General features: G+C 44.0%; 1 protein-coding gene across 1 annotated transcript in view; it reads left to right on the top strand.

Annotated features, from left to right (window-relative positions):
* dock2 (dedicator of cytokinesis 2) overlaps positions 1-19,687 on the top strand; it is a 703,541-nt gene that overhangs the window by 270,240 nt on the left and 413,614 nt on the right. The window contains exon 26 of the mRNA XM_033029960.1: positions 4,727-4,866. Coding sequence (XP_032885851.1) covers positions 4,727-4,866 — 140 coding nt within the window. The remainder of the gene's footprint in view (positions 1-4,726; positions 4,867-19,687) is intronic.

Here is a 19,687-nt window from a genome sequence, read left to right as displayed (position 1 = left end):
TGATTGGTAATCTGGGCTGAATCTGCTATCAACTTCACCCAAGTTTAATCTTTTTATTATTGAATCTGAGGCTGTGCATGCCACTGATTAGAATGACATTTATTCTCCTTGAGATGTTTTAACGATGGATCTTGAATGCAGCAGATAGAGGTTTATTATAGTTGTACGGCTTCCTAGACCATTCTGGTGGGAGTTGGATACCAAGAGAGGGCAGCAGCTTTACTCCTGCAAAGGACATAGATCAACAAGGTGCATTTCAACATCTATCTTTATTTACTTACTAATTACGACATGGAAGGAAGACATATGGCTCATCGAGTTTATGCTGGCACCTACAAGAGCAATTATATCGGTCCCATTCCCACTATTTCACTGTGGCCTTGCAACTTATTTTGCTGATTTTGCCTCATCTACACTAAGGGATGGTTAACAGTGGTTAATTAACCAACTGGGCAATGTTAATGCATAAGATACTCACTAGAAGTTTCAGTGTTATAGAGGCATAGAGCATGGAAACAGACTCTTCGGTTATCTGAGATACACTGACCATCTATAATAATCCCAATTTTATTCTCGCAACCTTCTCATCATTCCCCCAGATTCTACCACTCACCTACATCTGGGGGAATTAAAACAAAACTCTTATTGATCCACCAATCTGCAATAGTAGAGGGCCGAGGATGAAAGTGAGAGGCGAAAGGTTTAAAGGGGATACGAGGAACAAGTGTTTCACACAGAGGGTGCTGGGTATATGTAATGAGGTTTTGGAGGAGGTACAATTACAAGCTTTAAAATACATTAGGTCAGGTACATGGATAGGAAAGATTTAGAGGGATATGAGCCTAAAGCAGGAAAATGGGATTAGCACATATGTATATATTTTTTTTTTTTTTTTTTTTTTTAATCAAAAAATGCATTCAATTATTAAAAAATAATATTTACACTACAATAAAACAAGCCAGAACCCACCACCATAATACAATACAAACATATATCCATAATAAACTATTATACAATTATGATACAATCTTTATTGATGATACATTCAACAGCCTGCGGAGCCCAGCGGTCCCGGAACTCCCTCAGGGTGCCCGTGGACAGGGCGTATTCCCTTTCTAACCGCACCCGGGCACGGACGTATCCCCAGGAAACGGGGCAGGCAGCAGGCTCGGGTAAAGCCCTCCACCGCCTGGCACCTTGACTCGCGGATGGCCAGCTTGGCCAGCACATATGTATCTTGGTTGGCATGGATGAGTTTGGCCATGGGGTCGTATGATATTACAAATCTAAATATCCTAGCAAGCCGTTCAATTCAACGGCTGCCGGTGATGGATAAAAACCCCAGAACCCCTAGAACCCATAGGAACCCTAGTAACCCCAGAAACCCCAGGAACCATAAGAAGAAACTCACCTACAGGACGAGGGAATCCAAGACCCGCATCGCAATCCCGTCTGGTCGCACATGGAGCCGCACGGAACTGCTCAGCATCGGACGTGGCTGCGAGAAACTGGCGTGTGAGTACTACAGTACCCTTACCGTCCCGTCGGAGCTGGGCAGGAAAGCCCCTTGGATCACCACTCCGGAGGGTAGGAGACGGAGCAAGCGCCGGGAACGGAAGCAGAAACGTGGAAGGCGAGCGGGGGTGCAGGACAGGCTACGGATGGCTCCACAAAGACCATCGCTCCCAAGCGTCTTTCTGGCGAATGTCCGGTCACTCACCAACAAGCTGGATGAGTTAAGGCTCTGGATCAACACCCAGCGATCCCTGGAAGACTGCTGTGTGCTGATCTTCACAGAGACCTGGCTCAGCGCGCTGGTTCCCGATGGGGCTGTGGACCTGACCAACCGGTCACTGCATCGTGCTGATAGAACAAAGGACTCCGGTAAGAGCAAGGGTGGCGGGCTCTGCATCTACATCAACAATGACTGGTGCACCAACCACACTGCAGTAGAGAGCTACTGTTCCCCAGACCTGGAATACCTACTGCTTAAATGTAGGCCGTTTTACCTGCCTCGGGAGTTTACTGTGGTTATCATCATGGCCATATACATCCCACCACAGGCTAATGCTAACCTAGCACTAGCACAGCTGCACTCGGCCATCAGTAAGCAGCAGGATGCTCACCCCGACGGTGCCTTCATTGTTGCAGGGGACTTTAACCAGGTCGACCTACGTGCCACACTCCGCAAATTCCACCAGCATGTGCAGTGCCCTACCAGGGGCTCAAACATGTTGGATAAAGTGTACACCAACATCAAGGACGCATACAGAGCTCTCCCCTGCCCATCCCTGGGACAATCCGATCACCTCTCACTGTTTCTACTGCATGCATACAGACCCCTCATCCGCAAGACCAAACCTGCAATAAGGACGGTCAAAATATGGCCCGAGGACGCAACCCTACAACTCCAGGACTGCTTTGATCGCACCGACTGGGACCTGTTTGCACAACAGGCTACCAGTGGTACAGAGGTAGACTTGGAGGAGTACACATCCACTGTGCTCTCCTACATCAACTGCTGTGTGGAGACTGTCACAGTGGACAAGCAAATAAAGATGTTCCCAAACCGGAAACCCTGGATGAACAAGGAGGTTCAGGATCTACTAAGGGCACGCAACAACGCCTTTAAATCCAGGGACACTTCTGCTTACAGTGCGGCCAGGTCGAACCTGAACAGAGGCATAAAAAAGGCCAAAGTCATCCACAGGCAAAGGGTAGAAGACCACTTCAATACCGCGGACACCAGAAGCATGTGGCAGGGTGTCAGGGACATCACTGACTACAAGAGCAGCCCCGCCTGCCCCCACGGTGATATCACACTGGCCAACAAACTAAATACCTTCTTTGCCCGGTTCGATACTGGCAACACCACCAGGTGTGGAATAACCCCGGCCATAGCGGAGGGACAGGCCTTAACACTGAGCACTCAGGAGGTACAGTGCGCTCTGCGTAGGATCAATCCACGCAAGGCTGCAGGCCCGGATGGCGTACAGGGAAGAGTATTAAAGGACTGTGCTGGACAGCCGGCGGAGGTATTCACGAGAATCTTCAATCTCTCTCTATCTCTGGCAACGGTCCCCAAGTGCCTGAAAACAGCCACCATAGTGCCGGTGCCGAAAAAGTCCAAAATCACCAACCTCAACGACTACCGGCCGGTTGCCCTGACTCCAATCCCCATGAAGTGCTTCGAAAGGCTGGTCCTCTCCCATATTAAATCCAGCATCCCTGCCTCACTGGACTCCCATCAATTTGCATACAGGGCAAATAGATCGACAGAGGATGCCATCTCTCTGGCCCTTCACACTGTCCTGACTCACCTGGACAGACAGGGCACGTATGTGAGGATGCTCTTCATTGACTATAGCTCTGCATTCAATACGGTCATCCCCACCAAGCTCACCACCAAACTCCACCAGCTAGGCCTCAGCTCACCGATATGCGCTTGGATCCTGAACTTTCTCACGGAGCGACCGCAGGCAGTGAGACTGGGCCCGCACCTGTCCTCCACCATCACCCTGAGCACCGGCACACCACAGGGTTGTGAACTAAGCCCCATGCTCTACTCCCTCTTCACTCACGACTGTGTCCCTGCATTCGACACCAACACCATCGTGAAGTTTGCAGACGACACAACAGTGATTGGGCTGATCACCAACGGTGATGAAACAAATTACAGAGCGGAGGTGCAGAACCTGGCGGACTGGTGCGCCAATAACAACTTGGCACTAAACACCTCCAAGACCAAGGAGCTGATTATTGACTTCAGGAGGTCCCATTCTGGAGAATACGCCCCAATCTCCATTTATGGGGAAAGTGTGGAGAGAGTGTCCAGCTTCAAGTTTCTGGGCACTCACATTTCAGAAGACCTCACATGGTCCACAAACACCGCCACGCTGGTCAAGAAGGCACAGCAACGACTGTTCTTCCTGAGGACATTAAAAAAGACTGGTCTGCCCCAACAGCTGCTGACAACGTTCTACCGCGGCACCACAGAGAGCATACTAACGTGTGGCATCTCTGTGTGGTATCTCAGCTGCACGGAGGCGGAGAGGAGAGCTCTTCAGCGCGTCGTCAACAGAGCGCAGCGGATCATCGGGACAGAGCTACCAGCCTTGGAGGGCATCTACCACACGCGGTGCCTCAGGAAGGCCCTCAGCATCCATAAAGACTCATCACACCCCTGCCACGGTCTGTTTCAACTACTTCCCTCCGGCAGACGTTACAAGGCCTTCTACGCCCGAACCTCCAGACTCAGGAACAGTTTTATCCCAAGAGCTATAGCGGCTCTGAACCGGCCCTAATGAGTGCCCCCCCACCCACCCCCCCCCTTTGGACATTCTCCCTCAGATGGTCACGTCAATCAATTCAGCTTGTTTATTTATGTATTGTATTTATTTACCTTTCTTGTACATCAGTGGAGCTGCACACTAAATCTCGTTGCACTGACGTGCAATGACAATAAAAGATATATTATTATTATTATTATTATTATTATTATTATTATTATTATTATTATTATTATTATTATTATTATTATTATTATTATTATATTATAAATAACCATGACCTTGCCAGGGATGCCAAATATTGAAAGCTGGATTAAAAATAATTTGCATCTGACAGTTTTGTGATCAGTTCCATGAAATCCTCAAACCTGTGCTTCTTCCTGCTCTTTGTGTCTGTTCTCAGTATGTGGCTCTCACACCTTTGTTTTTTTTTCCAGAATGCCGGGATGTACTGCTTCCCATGATGACTGAAGAGCTGAAGGCCCTGTTGGTGCAAAAGGATGAGCAACACCAAGAGCTGAAGCACTGCATTGAATTACTCAACAGCATTCTTGAAGTGCTGAGTGGACCTAATGAGGTATGTGATTCCAGCAACACCTAATTCATGTCTTTCCTAATGATAATCAACCTATTTCTGTCCCCACGCCGTGTGCTAATAGTGAAGTAGAGTCTCTGAACAACATGAAAATGATGTAAGCATAATGGTGTTGGCTGCAGCAATCATCAATTAAACCTGGATAGATCATATCCTGCCTTGTACCTCTTAACACATGAAAGAAATGGTTTAAATTCCAACAGGAATTGGACCTGCAAGCACTGAAGTCATCAATCTGCCAACACATGCCTCATTATACCCCAGTCTTGCTAAAAACACAATTTTCTATTGTGAGCAGAACCAACTGAACATATATTGGAAATGTCAACGATAATCTTCTAAATAAGACAGAATCAAAGCTAATTTGGAAATGTGGAACCATCACAGGGATAGGATCCAAAGAAATTCAAGTTTTCATACCTTCCTTCATCATTCTTTCAACTGAACATTCTGGATGTGGTTTTCTTGATGCAACTAATCCCGCTTAAATGATTTGATCAAAGCCTCGGAAACTTTTTGTAAGGAGATTGATAGGTTATGGCTTCTGCCCCTGCTGAGACTGATTTACATACTTTTGTATTTTTAAACATTTGCTAAATACAATAATGGATACCTCACCCCCACCCCCACCCCCACAACTATCTCATGCTCACAGACCACAGTGTATTCAAAACAATGCAACACATCTGAAACTATGGTTTGCAGAAGATTTTGCTGGCCTGGGAATTTTCTTGCAGTAACTGACCTTTCCAGGTAGGACATGGAGTTAAATGTACATGTGAACTAAACTGTTACGAAAGTTGTTTAAGTTTCCATTATGTCACTCATTACTTTCCTTCTCCGGGTGTTATCTCTTGTAAAGACTCATGTTGGCATGGTTACATATTACGCTTTTCTTAACTCCAATAAATGCTGGCTTTGCCACCAATACCAGATCCCATTAAAATTAATTTAAAAATAATTAATTGCAGGGATGTTCAATTCGATCTGAACCTTTTTTCTCAGAACATCTATATACTTTTAAAACTCTGTGTGTGTTTGTGGGTGTATGTCAGATTAGATTTTCAGATTAGATTTTTGGCCTTTGATTCATTGGTCCACCAAATCACACGCAAAAATCACACGCTAGCGATTTCATTTTTACATTTGCTTATCCAGTCCTCATTAAATTTTGTTGTTTTTATGTACACATTTTTAATAAAATCCTTCCCCCCCCCACTCACTCATTTTTTCGCCTCCTGCTGGCCAGCCACCATAACGGCTGCTGCCGCCCGGCTCTCCTCCAAAAACGCCGACTTTTTTACATTTCGCTGCTGCCGCCCGGCTCTCCTCCACTCCCCCCCCCCCCCCTCCCCGGCCCGGCTCTGTCACGCTGGCGGAAGGCACAGATCGGCTGGTCCCCTGCTGCTTTTTGCCGTCCCCGCGGGCTTGCACTGTCCGAAAATCCCGGGCGTCAACGGCCTGTCGGCCCGCAGGCGCATTGAGGGCGTACGCAGCGTCTCGACGGGAGTACGAAGCGTCTCGACGGGCGTATGCAGCATCTCAATGGGTGTAAGCAGTGTCTCGACGTCGTACGTAGCATATTGACGGCGCACGCCTAGCGTGTGGCGTTGCGCAATGACGTCAGGCCGCCCCCCTTGCAACCATGCGTTGCGGGAACAGACCCAATGGGTCTGCACTTGGTCTAGTATTTATATATAAATGAAACCTGTCACCTGGATCTTATGTTAACAATTATACAGTTATCCAAAGGAGTCTATGGTACAATATAGAATTGTTGATGGGATCACTCTTGATCACTTCAGTATACATGGGAAAGATAAAGTGAGATTAAAAACTCAACAAATGAAGAGAACAGATAAAGAATCTTAATGTGTTTTTTGTATTTTTGTATAAGTATTTTTGATCCACTTTTGCTAATATTTCAGATGGTTGAAATTAAAAGTTGGTGGGTTAACTCAACCAATTTGTGTTCTTCTATTTTTAAATGTTCTGTATGTTTTGCGGAAGTATGTGGGTTTGAGTCTCTCGAGCACAGGTGAGGGTTTCATCCAAATTGCCAGGGCACAAAAGGGAACAGAAAACAGAATGAAGTGATACTTGCACTTTACATTGAAGAGTAGACATGGCAAGATCAACAGATCTAATCTAGCCTGGATACATAAAATGGAAGGTCACAATAAAGCTGTCTTATAAAGAGCAATATACTGTAACTAGTAGCATAAAGCAAAGAATACTAAAATGTATATAATTGAAACAAAATACTGTAGTTTGAAAAAAATGAGCACATTGATGCACTACTAAAACTGTTACTTCACAGCTCCAATGAGTCATGTTCAATTCTAACTTTGCGTGGAGTTTGCATGTACTCTCTGTGCCGTATAGGGTTCTTCTTTGCACTCTGGATTACTATCACATCCCAGAGATATATAAAGTGAAAGATTTAAAAGAGAAGAAGTACAACATAGCAAAGATGAGCGGGGAGGAAGAGGATTGGGTATCGTTTAAAGAGCAACAGATGATAAATAAAAAAGCAATAGGGAGAGAAAAGATGAGGTATGAAGGTAAGCTAGCTAAGAATATAAAGGAGGATAGTAAAAGCTTCTTTAGATATGTGAAGAGGAAAAAATTAGTTGAGACAAAAGTTGGACCCTTGAAGACTGAAAAGGGTGAATTTATTATGGGGAACAAGGAAATGGCAGATGCGCTGAACTTTGGATCCATCTTCACCAAGGAGGACACAAACAATCTTCCTGATGCACTAGCCAGAGGATCTGGGGTGACGGAGGAACTGAAGGAAATCCACATTAGGCAGGAAATGTTGTTGGGTAGACTGATGGGACTGAAGGCTGATAAATCCCCAGGGCCTGATGGTCTGCATCCCAGGGTACTTAAGGAAGTGGCTCTAGAAATTGTGGACATATTGGTAATCATTTTCCAATGTTCAATAGATTCAGGATCAGTTCCTGTGGATTGGAGGGTAAATAATGTTATCCCATTAAAGGCGGGAGAGAGAAAATAAGGAATTATAGACCAGTTAGCCTGACATCGGTGGTGGGGAAGATGCTGGAGTCAATCATAAAAGATGAAATAGCGGCACATTTGGATAGCAGTAACAGGATCTGTCTGAGTCAGCATGGATTTACGAAGGGGAAATCATGCTTGATTAATCTTCTGGAATTTTTTGAGGATGTAACTAGGAAAATGGACAAGGGAGAGCATTTGATAAGGTCCTACATAGGAGATTAGTGGGCAAAATTAGGGCACATGGTATTGGGGGTAGACTGCTGACATGGATAGAAAATTGGTTGGCAGACAGGAATCAATGAGTAGGGATTAACGGGTCCCTTTCAGAATGGCAGGCGGTGATTAGTGGGGTACCGCAAGGCTTGGTGCTGGGACTGCAGCTATTTACAATATATATTAATGATTTAGGTGAAGGGATTACAAGTAACATTAGCAAATTTGCACATGACACAAAGTTGGGTGCCAGCGTGAACTGTGAGGAGGATGCTATGAGAATGCAGGTACAACGGGATCTGGAGGTCCTTGTTCATCAGTCAATGAAAGTAAGCATGCAGGTACCGCAGGCAGTGAAGAAAGCAAATGGCATGTTGGCCTTCATAACAAGATGAGTTGAGTATAGGAGCAAATAAATCCTTCTGCAGTTGTACAGGGCCCAGGTGAGAACACACCTAGAGCATTGTGTGCAGTTTTGGTCCACAAGCGTAGGTTCACAAGGTTAATTCCCGGGATGGCGGGAGTGTCATATGCTGAGAGAATGGAGTAGCTGAGCTTGTATACTCTGGAATTTAGAAAGGGATCTTATTGAAACATATAAGATTATTAAGGGTTTGGACACGATAGAGGCAGGAAACATGTCCCAGAACCAGGGACAAGTTTAAGAATAAGGGGTAAGCCATTTAGGAGATAAGGAAATACTTTTTCACAGAGAGAGTTGTGAGTGTGGAATTCTCTGCCTCAGAGAGCGGTGGAGGCCAGTTCTCTGGACATTTTCAACAGAGAGCTTGATAGGGCTTTTGAAGATAGCGGAGTCAGGGGATATGGGGAGTAGGCAGGAACGGGGTACTGAATGTGAATGATCAGCCATGATCACATTGTTTGGAGGTGCTGGCTTGAAGGGCCGAATGGCCTACTCCTGCACCTATTGTCAATTGAATGGTTGCTGTAAGTTTGCCTTAGTGAGAAGGGAGTTGATGGGAATGTGGGGAGAATTTTTTTAAAATCAGATTATGCTTGGATTAATGTGAATGGGAGGTAATGATTAGCATGTACCAAGTGCTTGTTTCCTTGCTGTCAATCTCTATCAAATGAGGATGGGATGGCATAGCGGGGGAACTCTGCAGTTTGCAATATTATCAAAAGCAAATGTATTTGCAATAAAATGGAAACAAATGGGTTGATATCAGATGTTAGTAAAGGTTAGCTAGAATGCACCAGTACAGCTACCATCATAATGGTAAGAAATACCTGTCGGACAGGAGTTCACTTGTTTGTACAATGTGTGATTTTAGGAAAGGATGAATGTATTTTAAATGAGTTTCTTACTCTACCAGATAAACACAATTGGCCGGTATGATTGCAGCCCACAGACCTCCATTTATCAGGGATTATCACAGAGCGTGGGAGATGTAATGAAGCCCTTTTCACACCTCGAAACTGCAAGGAGGTGGAGAGAAGGAGGCGGCGAAAATGTCTCTTGCTTTTCTTTTAACACCCTTCGTGTGTGGCACTGATGGATTAAAACAAAACTTTTACATCCACTTAAATAGGTTAAAAAAAATGTCTGGAGTGATCTCCCCACTTGCTGAGTGACAGGTGACATTCCAAAACAGATGAGAAGCCAGAGAGTTCCATAGAATGTAGAACGTTCAACAGTGCAGCTGCACAGGGGGCTGTGGAGGCCATGTCAATGGATATTTTTAAGGCAGAGATAGATAGATTCTTGATTAGTACGGGCGTCAGGGGTTTTGGGGAGAAGGCAGAATGGGGTTGAGAGGGGAAGATAGATCATTTGGAGTAAACGATGGGCCATATGCCCTAATTCTGCTCCGATCACTTATGAACAGGCCCTTCAGCCCACAATGACCATGTTGAACATGATAACAAGATAGACTAATCTCAACTGCCTGCACATGATCCATATTCCTCCATTTACTGTATACCCACGCACCAATCTAAAAGCCTCTAAAACACCACTATTATATCTGCTTCCACTGTCACCCATGCAGCGCATTCCAGGCACCAAGCACTGTGTGTAAAAAAAAAACTTGCCCCAGCAATCTCATTTAAATTTTCCATCTCTGATCTTAAAGCTATGCCCTCCAGTCTTTGACATCTCCACCCTGAGGAAAAGGTTCTGAATATCTGTCCCATCTACACCTCTCATCTAGATATTACTAAACTCTCACCTTGACCACTTCCTGTCTACGTTGTAATTAAATTTGCGCAAAAAATGATCCCCACAGCGCTACGATTTTTCGCCACCTTACTCGCCTTTCTCCTCTGCTGCAAGTTAAATAAGTTTAGTTCCAATTGGTGAAATAGTACAAACGTTATGAAGGTTTTGAAGGTTCCCCTCCCCCCTCCTCCACAGCCCCCTCTCCCAAACCCCCACACACACCCACTCCCCCACATACACCCCTCCCCCACCTCCCGTTCCCCACCCCCCCTCCGCCACAAAACCTCCTCCCCCCCACCCCCTCCCCCCATCCCCCACACAACCCCTCCCCCACATACCTCTCCCCCACAAGGTTTTGAAGGTTCCCCTCCCCCCTCCTCCACAGCCCCCTTCCAACCCCCCACACACCCCCACTCCTCCACCACCCACCCCACATCCACAGCCTCACCCCCACCCCCTCCCCCTCCAAAATCACCTGTGGCTAGAGAGGATCCAAAAATCATTTTGAAAGCCCCTGTAATCTCCTCTCTTGCCTCCCTTAATAAACTGGGGTAGATCACATCACGTCCTGGGGATTGGCCCACCTTACTGCCTTTCAAAAGATCCATCACCACTTCCTTCTTCATCTCAAACTGTCTCAGCGTATTATTATATCCTGTCATGCTTCGATGATTCTCCATGTCCTTTCCCTTGGTGAATACACATGCAAAGTTCTAGTTTAGTACCTCCCTTACATTCTCTGACTTGAACCATAAATTCCATCCTTTATCCTTGAGTGGTTCTACCTTCTCCATAGTTACTCTCTTGTTTTATTGTACATATAAAGAAACTGGATTTTCTTTCACTCCTTTTGCCATTGGCAGTTCCTGGCCTCTTTAGGCCCTGTCAATTTTTCTTACTCCCTGTTTGAACCTCTCCAGTGTTTATTCAGGTCCATCATTGATTGCAGGGCAGACAATTGTACGGGGCTATAGGTCAAGGGAGAATCAGCCAAATGTTTCAGCTTGGCTCTTGGGTAAGGGTGGAATCCAGAGTTAAAATTTCAGGTCAAAGGCTCTTTATGAATTCTAACAATGGGTCTTTTTGTTTACTCTGGTGTCTTATCTGCTGGGCGTTTGGAGCATTTCTGTTTTCATTTCAGCTTTCCAGCATCTGCAGTCTTGTTTTATTTTGAAGGGTGGGGTCCGGCTTGGCTGAGATGCTTCCCTGAGTCCCTGCACTGCAGTTTCTTGTGTGTAATGCAAGCATTGGGATAATGGCTAGCCTTAGTGATGATTCCCACAAGTAACCATATAACCATATAACAATTACAGCACGGAAACAGGCCATCTCGGCCCTACAAGTCCGTGCCGAACAATTATTTTCCCCTAGTCCCATCTACCCGCACTCAGACCATAACCCTCCGGTACCCCTTGGTAATAGTCAAAAAGTGTAGCATCTGATCAACTGTGGTTCACTGGTGACCTTTTATTAATCAGTGTAAGGAGTTGAAACAAACACATATCAAGATACAACACATGTTTATTAAATCTACTTACAGCAAGTATCTGCAGGACATTACATCTCCGAGCTGCTACTTATACTAACTAGCGTAGGCAAGCTCTTGATAATATAAAGCACATACTAGGCGGAGCCACTACTAACAAACACCATAATTGGCTAGTATGAAGTTAAGAAACAAAGAAGTATCAGTGGCTAAGCAATATAGGTGGAATGTTAATAACACATTTGGGAAAGTTTGTAATATTACACAAAATGACCGTATCTAATGGGTGGCCTGCAAACCCGTTCGGCCCGTGGGCAGTACGAATCCGCATCAGCTCCTTTCACCGGAGAAAATACCGGGGAGGGAATGGGGAAACGACTGGCAACCCGACAGGCAGGGAGGGTGATGAGATAGCCGAGCTGGTCGCCAAACGCTGCGGGTAGGACGCGGTGGAAACGCTAGTTGGCAGCGGGGTTGCGGGACCGACCGTGACGCGAAGTCGCAGGTCGCGGTTCCTTCACCAGAAGGATATGTTGACGGTTGCGTCTGTAGATGGCTACGTCCGCTTCAACCAGATAAGAGCGCGGTTCTTTGGCAGGGCAGTAGATGTCACCCAGACGTGCATGGCGCTAGTTGGTCTGGAGACGGACTACTTGTCCACGTGGGAGAGGTTGAAGTGGCTCACTGGATTTGTCAAAGAAGCTTTTCTGTGTATCACTTCGATCTCTTCACCGAACACCTCCGCTCGGTTCGCAATAACTAACCTGATCTCCCGGTGGCTCAGCACTTCAACTCCCCCTCCCATTCTGAAGCCGACTTTGCTGTCCTGGGCCTCCTCCATGACCAGAGTGAGGACCACCGTAAATTAGAGGAGCAGCACTTCATATTTCGCTTGGGCAGTATGTGGGGGAGGGGTTGTGTGGGGGAGGGGTTGTGTGGGGGATGGGGGGAGGGGGTGATGGGGAGGAGGTTTTGTGGCAGAGGGGAGGTGGGGAACGGGAGGTGGGGGAAGGGTGTGTGTGGGGGAGTGTGGGTGTGTGGGGGGTTGGGAGGGGGCTGTGGGGGAAGGGGGAGGGGGGAAGGGAACCTTCAAAACCTTCATAACGTTTGTACTATTTCACCAATTGGAACAAAACTTATTTAACTTGCAGCAGAGGAGAAAGGCGAGTAAGGTGGCGAAAAATCGTAACGCTGTGGGGATCATTTTTTGCGCAAATTTAATTACAACGTAGACAGGAAGTGGTCAAGATGAGAGTTTAGTAATATCTAGATGACAGGTGTAGATGGGACAGATATTCAGAACCTTTTCCTCAGGGTGGAGATGTCAAAGACTGGAGGGCATAGCTTTAAGTTCAGAGATGGAAAATTTAAATGAGATTGGTGGGGCAAGTTTTTTTTTTACACACAGTGCTTGGTGCCTGGAATGCGCTGCATGGGTGACAATGGAAGCAGATATAATAGTGGTGTTTTAGAGACTTTTAGATTGGTGCGTGGATATACAGTAAATGGAGGAATATGGATCATGTGCAGGCAGTTGAGATTAGTCTATCTTGTTATCATGTTCAACATGGTCATTGTGGGCTGAAGGGCCTGTTCATAAGTGATCGGAGCAGAATTAGGGCATATGGCCCATCGTTTACTCCAAATGATCTATCTTCCCCTCTCAACCCCATTCTGCCTTCTCCCCAAAACCCCTGACGCCCGTACTAATCAAGAATCTATCTATCTCTGCCTTAAAAATATCCATTGACATGGCCTCCACAGCCCCCTGTGCAGCTGCACTGTTGAACGTTCTACATTCTATGGAACTCTCTGGCTTCTCATCTGTTTTGGAATGTCACCTGTCACTCAGCAAGTGGGGAGATCACTCCAGACATTTTTTTTAACCTATTTAAGTGGATGTAAAAGTTTTGTTTTAATCCATCAGTGCCACACACGAAGGGTGTTAAAAGAAAAGCAAGAGACATTTTCGCCGCCTCCTTCTCTCCACCTCCTTGCAGTTTCGAGGTGTGAAAAGGGCTTCATTACATCTCCCACGCTCTGTGATAATCCCTGATAAATGGAGGTCTGTGGGCTGCAATCATACCGGCCAATTGTGTTTATCTGAGAGAGTAAGAAACTCATTTAAAATACATTCATCCTTTCCTAAAATCACACATTGTACAAACAAGTGAACTCCTGTCCGACAGGTATTTCTTACCATTATGATGGTAGCTGCACTGGTGCATTCTACCTAACCTTTACTAACATCTGATATCAACTCATTTGTTTTCATTTTATTGCAAATACATTTGCTTTTGATAATATTGCAAACTGCAGAGTTCCCCCGCTATGCCATCCCATCCTCGTTTGATAGAGATTGACAGCAAGGAAACAAGCACTTGGTACATGCTAATCATTACCTCCCATTCACATTAATCCAAGCATAATCTAATTTTAAAAAAATTCTCCCCACATTCCCATCAACTCCCTTCTCACTAAGGCAAACTTACAGCAACCATTCAATCGACAATAGGTGCAGTAGGCCATTCGGCCCTTCAAGTAGCAATGTTACAAAATTTTGAGATTTTAAAAATCAAGTCTGTAATTTATCCCATCAGATAAAGCATAAAAATAAGTTTAATTTGACACCTAATTCACTTTCATATCTCAAGTATTTAAAAAGTTATGGCCATTTTCATACTGGGAAATTAGCATCTTGTTCCCTATTGATTTTCTATGGACATAACAAAAAAGCTGTGATCGTGAACAGTCAAAAGCCCATAACTTTCTTAAAAATTAAGAGAACTGAATGAAATTTTCAGTTATCATAGATTGAAGCATTCTGAAACAAATATAAATAATCTTACTTGGATGACCTGAAATTAAAGCATATAATTAGTTAGTTACCTAATTGTAGCTAATTTCAGACTTCAATTACTAGATCTAAACATCTATCCATTTCTTAATAAATGATTAACATTTTTAAATAGCCTAAATGTCCAAATAATATTCACAAATAATTCACAATAAAACATGATTTTTAAATCTCATTTACATTAATTTATAGGCCAAATGGAAGGAATTTAGTGTTTAATTGCTGTAAATAAATGCCCATTTAAATCAGCTTTCCAGTGGGTCCCTGTGGAACGCGCTGGTTTAGAACGTTCACATTGCGGTAGATTTGTGCCCCAAATGCCGAGAAAAATACTGCGCGATATAATGGGCCCAAATTGAGCTACTCGCAATAGTAAACTTTGTATAACGGGATCTTTAGAAGCCCTTTTTAATGTAAAAATATACAACCTAACTTCTGCTATTTGCTTTATGAGACCCTGCGGTTGCTGACGGTCGCGGGTTTAGAGATTGATTTTTAAACTACTATAACTATTATTCAAGGCCTTTAAACCTAATAATAGCTTTTGCGACGGGGTCTTCCAGCGATTTTTCGTTAATAATTAACGAGGCTGAACATTTTCGATTTGAACAGCCTAGAGAAAATCGCGTTTTAAACCCGCCCCCTCTAAACGGCGCCAAAATCGCGCACACCCGCAACGGAAGATTTTCAAGGACGCTTCAGGTAGGCTTTGCAACATACCTACTTCAAGCCCGAAGTGTGGTGGAGGCATTTTCAATACGTTCAGCATTACGAATTTTTTACAACTCTGTTAATGTGATGACTTTCATTTTGCGCCTGTATCAACCTTCACGATCAATGGTCTGTTATTCACAAACATGGATACCTCAGGGTCAAGTTGCTTGTTAGAGAAAGGGGGGAGAGAGTGGATGGCGGAACTGGTATCTGCACTTTCTGGGAGCGGAGAGGGGGATGGCAAGTCAGGCTCTTGGAACTCATTATCGGCAAGCTCATGTGTAGCAGGTGCAGGCTGGTCATTGAAGCTGTTTAATTCACATGGGAACGGCAGTGACGTGTAAAGTGGTTTATCTTCTTGTAGAAATTACAGGCTTTCCCATAAGCAACACAGAACTGATTATTGCGATGAACGATGCGAGCATAATGAGTGTAGTCGCGCTCGAACAGATGCCAGTGTTCAGCAATGTCAGTCAAAGATCAGAGGACTAGGACGGCGACTCAAATTTGCCATGATGGAGGTAGTAGACACACAAACTAATCAAAACAAAACAAAACCAGATAAACATGAACAAAGTGGGCAAGACTCACTCTCTGACACCATGTAATGAGTTGAGTTGAACACATATCAAGACACAACACATGTTTATTAAATCTACTTGCAGCAAGGATCTGCAGGACATTACATTTCCTAGCACCTACTAATACTAACTAGCGTAGGCAAGCTCTTGATAATATAAAGCACATACTAGGCGGAGTCACTACTAACAAGCATTATAATTGGCTAGTATGAAGTAGCCAATATACAATCAGTAAAATAAGTTGAGAGTTCAGGTCACTCCAGGGAGATGTATGTACAGTACATGAGCTTCCCTCCTTCCATTAAAACGTTGTACTCAAGCCTATCTGCTCTTTCGGGTGGAGCCAATAGGGAATCTTAAATTAAAATCGGGACAAAGCACAATGGTCGAATTCTTTGCACAAGACTATTTAGAGTTACATTTCTGGAACATATCAATAATAGTCTGTTGTTTTTACTTGAAGCAGAGTTGGGAATTGTCTGCTTTGATTCTGATTGATATTTATCCCTCAGCAGAATTCACTAGAGCAAATGATCTGATTATTATCATATGAGTACTTTTGGTTGCAACTAGGCTGCAGTCGTGCCATTCCCTACATTACTGTTACGATTGATGTGAGAAGTATTTGATTGGGAAATAAGTTATTTCTCACATGAACACCAGAAAATAGGATCAGAAGTGGGAGATTTGGTCCCTCAAGCCTGGCTTGCCATTCAGTATTATCAAGTTAATCTGTCACAGGCCTTAACTCCTCCTGACTTCCTCGTAACCTTCAATTTCAAGATCTTTCAAAATTATATCTACCTCCGCTTTGAATACTTCTCTTGATCAGGCTCCTACATCCCCCAGAGGTAGATAACTCCAAAGATTCTCCACTCTCTGGGCGAATAAATTTCAACACTCCTTGGTTTTAAATGACCGCATCCTTTATCTTGAAATTTGAACCATGACTTAAGACTGTTCCTCGGTTGTAAACAACTCCTGTCACACCTATAAGGATGCAAAGAATCCTTTGGAAACAATGTTTTTTTACATTTTAAACATAGAGCCTGAGATTCTTATGTCTAAGAAGACATAAACATTATGTCGTCAATGTGTATGTATGTTATGTGGAAGAATTTTAGCTGGAAATTCATTTGCTGAAAACAATGAGGAAAGTTCATGATATTTCTCCTGAGGCCAGCATACGGGACACATCATAGAGAATGCTATGAGTGGTGAGTGTCTGGAATATGCTACAAGAGTTAATGGTGGAAGCAGATATGATAGTGGTGTTTTTTGATAAGCAGTATGTCTGTTCCTCGGTTGAGGACTGAGTTTAGGAAAGGACTGGCCTGAGTTTACGAAAGGACTGCAGATGCTAGTTTAAATCAAAGATAGACAAAATGATGGAGTAACTCAGCAGGACAGGGAGCATCTCTGGAGAGAAGGAATGGATGACGTTTCGGGTCGAGACCCTTCTTCAGACTGAATAATATATATTTTTTGGTAAGCACATGGATAAACAGGAAATGGAAGGATCCAGATCCTAAGCAAGCAGATGAGATTAGATCAACTAGGCATTATGTTTGGCACAAACATTGTTGGCTGAAGGGCCTGTTCCTGTGCTGTACATATGTTCTATGTTCTAATAGTTGTAGATGCCATGGCACGACAGTGAGTCCATGCACACAGTGAGATGGTGTTGCATGTTTGGCGTCATTTCCAGAAAATTCAATTGCATTTGTGCTTGTACAAGCAAAGACCTCACAATGAAAGCGAGGGCTGGTTGTTATTACTTAAAGGGAACCTGGTCGAAGGACATGGAATTCATTGTTTGGAACCACCTACAAGTAGACCTCAGTGGCACAGAATTGGCTGCAGATTTCACTTTGACCACTTTCCACTAGCTCCCAACAACATGACAATGACACAGCAGGCATTGGACTTGAGATGTACAAAGCTCTAGAAGCATTGGTCTGCTGGGCAACTGAATATGTCCTCTCTTGGAGTACATATTGCCCTGTACTGCACTGCTGCCATAATGTATCTGCCTTTCCTGCCAAACCATTTTGCATTTACAGATTAAATCTTCAACTTATCGAATCCACACACAAGATTAGAAGTTGTTCAGCCAGAGCAGAACACGCTTCTTGGCATCTGCACACAATGGAGTCTGTCTTGTCACTTCTTGTGCTTCTTGTGCGTGGTGGTGGAAAGATTGGTGGAAACAGGGCCGCGACGTGAACGCTCTTTCCTTGATTAAATAAAGCTCTTGTAACAACTATCGATTAATGATAATTAAACTGGAGATGCGGATCAATCAGCACCGTTTCTGCTGTGCTAAATCATTAGGAATATTTTGGAATGATTTAATACCCCTCAAATTACATGGATATTAATAACTGATGAATGAGTTAATTATGCATACCGCATCAATCCATCACACACAAAAACAGATTGTATTCCCTTAATTTGCAGTCCAGTTCCTCTACCTTAATTTCCCCTTAGGGTTCCTGACTTGCAAAGTATTTGTTTAAGACCACAAAGAAACATTTTTTTTTCTGATGACTTATTTGGGAACAGAGGTAATTGGTATTGGGTTGAGAGCAGCCACTTTATACAGGGAGGCCTGGCATCAGAGAAATTGAATGGATTGGAAATGTAAGTGAATAGTAAGATTAAACGAGAACTTATCAGTTCGAAGTTTGATCATTATTTTATGAGGAGTACGTTGAGGGAATGCGTGAAGAACCCCGCCAGGACGCATGCGTGTCATTCTTCAAAGCAGCGGTGTGAAATCACAGATAACTGTAATGACTGAACATAGTAAGATTAGAGAATAAAATACCAGTTGAGTATATGATCAAGGGTGGGAGCGGAGGGCACGTATACCCTCAACGTACTCCTCATAGAATAATGATCAAACTTCGAACTGGTAAGTTCTCGTTTAATCGTACTATTTTACTTCGGAGTCACGTGAGTGACTACGTGAAGATGTCAAAGCTCTGTGATTTCATGCCGTGGAAATGAGTCCATGCATCACATCTGCCTTAATTGACTGTGGGAGGAATTGTGTTAACATGTTTAGACATGAATCCAACATTGAAATCCATGATAAATTATTAACAACAATTATAGCCCCTATTTATGGGGTGAAATTATATTACAGAACTTAAAATTGACTCTGCAAAGTTCCAGATTTAACTACTGGTTTGTGGTAGAATAGTTGGAACATTTTCCCCTTATCCATCCTGCTGTATCGAGGATTTGGTCCATTGGTACATCCAACTCCATAGCTGCCGATGTAGCTGCAGCCCTGGTGGAATAAGATTTGAATATGTTAGTATCCACCCCAGCTGTTGTTAAAACCAGTTTCAGCCATCTGGAAATAGTTTGAACCGTCACTTTTTTGTGGGTTGTTTGTGGCTGATTAGTAGTGCCATCTCATAGCCTCAAATGTTTTTGGTGTTCTCCATATATAACAATAATTGTCTTATTATACAGAGACGATATCTGTAGGGTAATCCCTAAATTCTATTTTGAGGCCTGATGATCCCGGTCTGTTCTGTTTGACTAATTCGTAATATGAAACGTTATATTCCTGTTGAAGAAGTCATATAGTCCAGCCTTAACTTATGTACGACTGTACCCTTAGTGCCGTGACCAAAGCCATCAGCATGACTGTTTTGTGCGTCAGTCTTTGCAGGGACAGAGCTGTTGCTGGAGACCAATTCCTTAGCAACGTTAGGGCAATACTCATA

Source organism: Amblyraja radiata, chromosome 11 (assembly GCF_010909765.2).
Source record: "Amblyraja radiata isolate CabotCenter1 chromosome 11, sAmbRad1.1.pri, whole genome shotgun sequence".
In the NCBI taxonomy this organism is placed as follows: Eukaryota; Metazoa; Chordata; class Chondrichthyes; order Rajiformes; family Rajidae; genus Amblyraja; species Amblyraja radiata.
The sequence above is the reverse complement of the archived record's forward strand: the minus strand, read 5'-3'. Positions and strand labels throughout refer to the sequence as shown.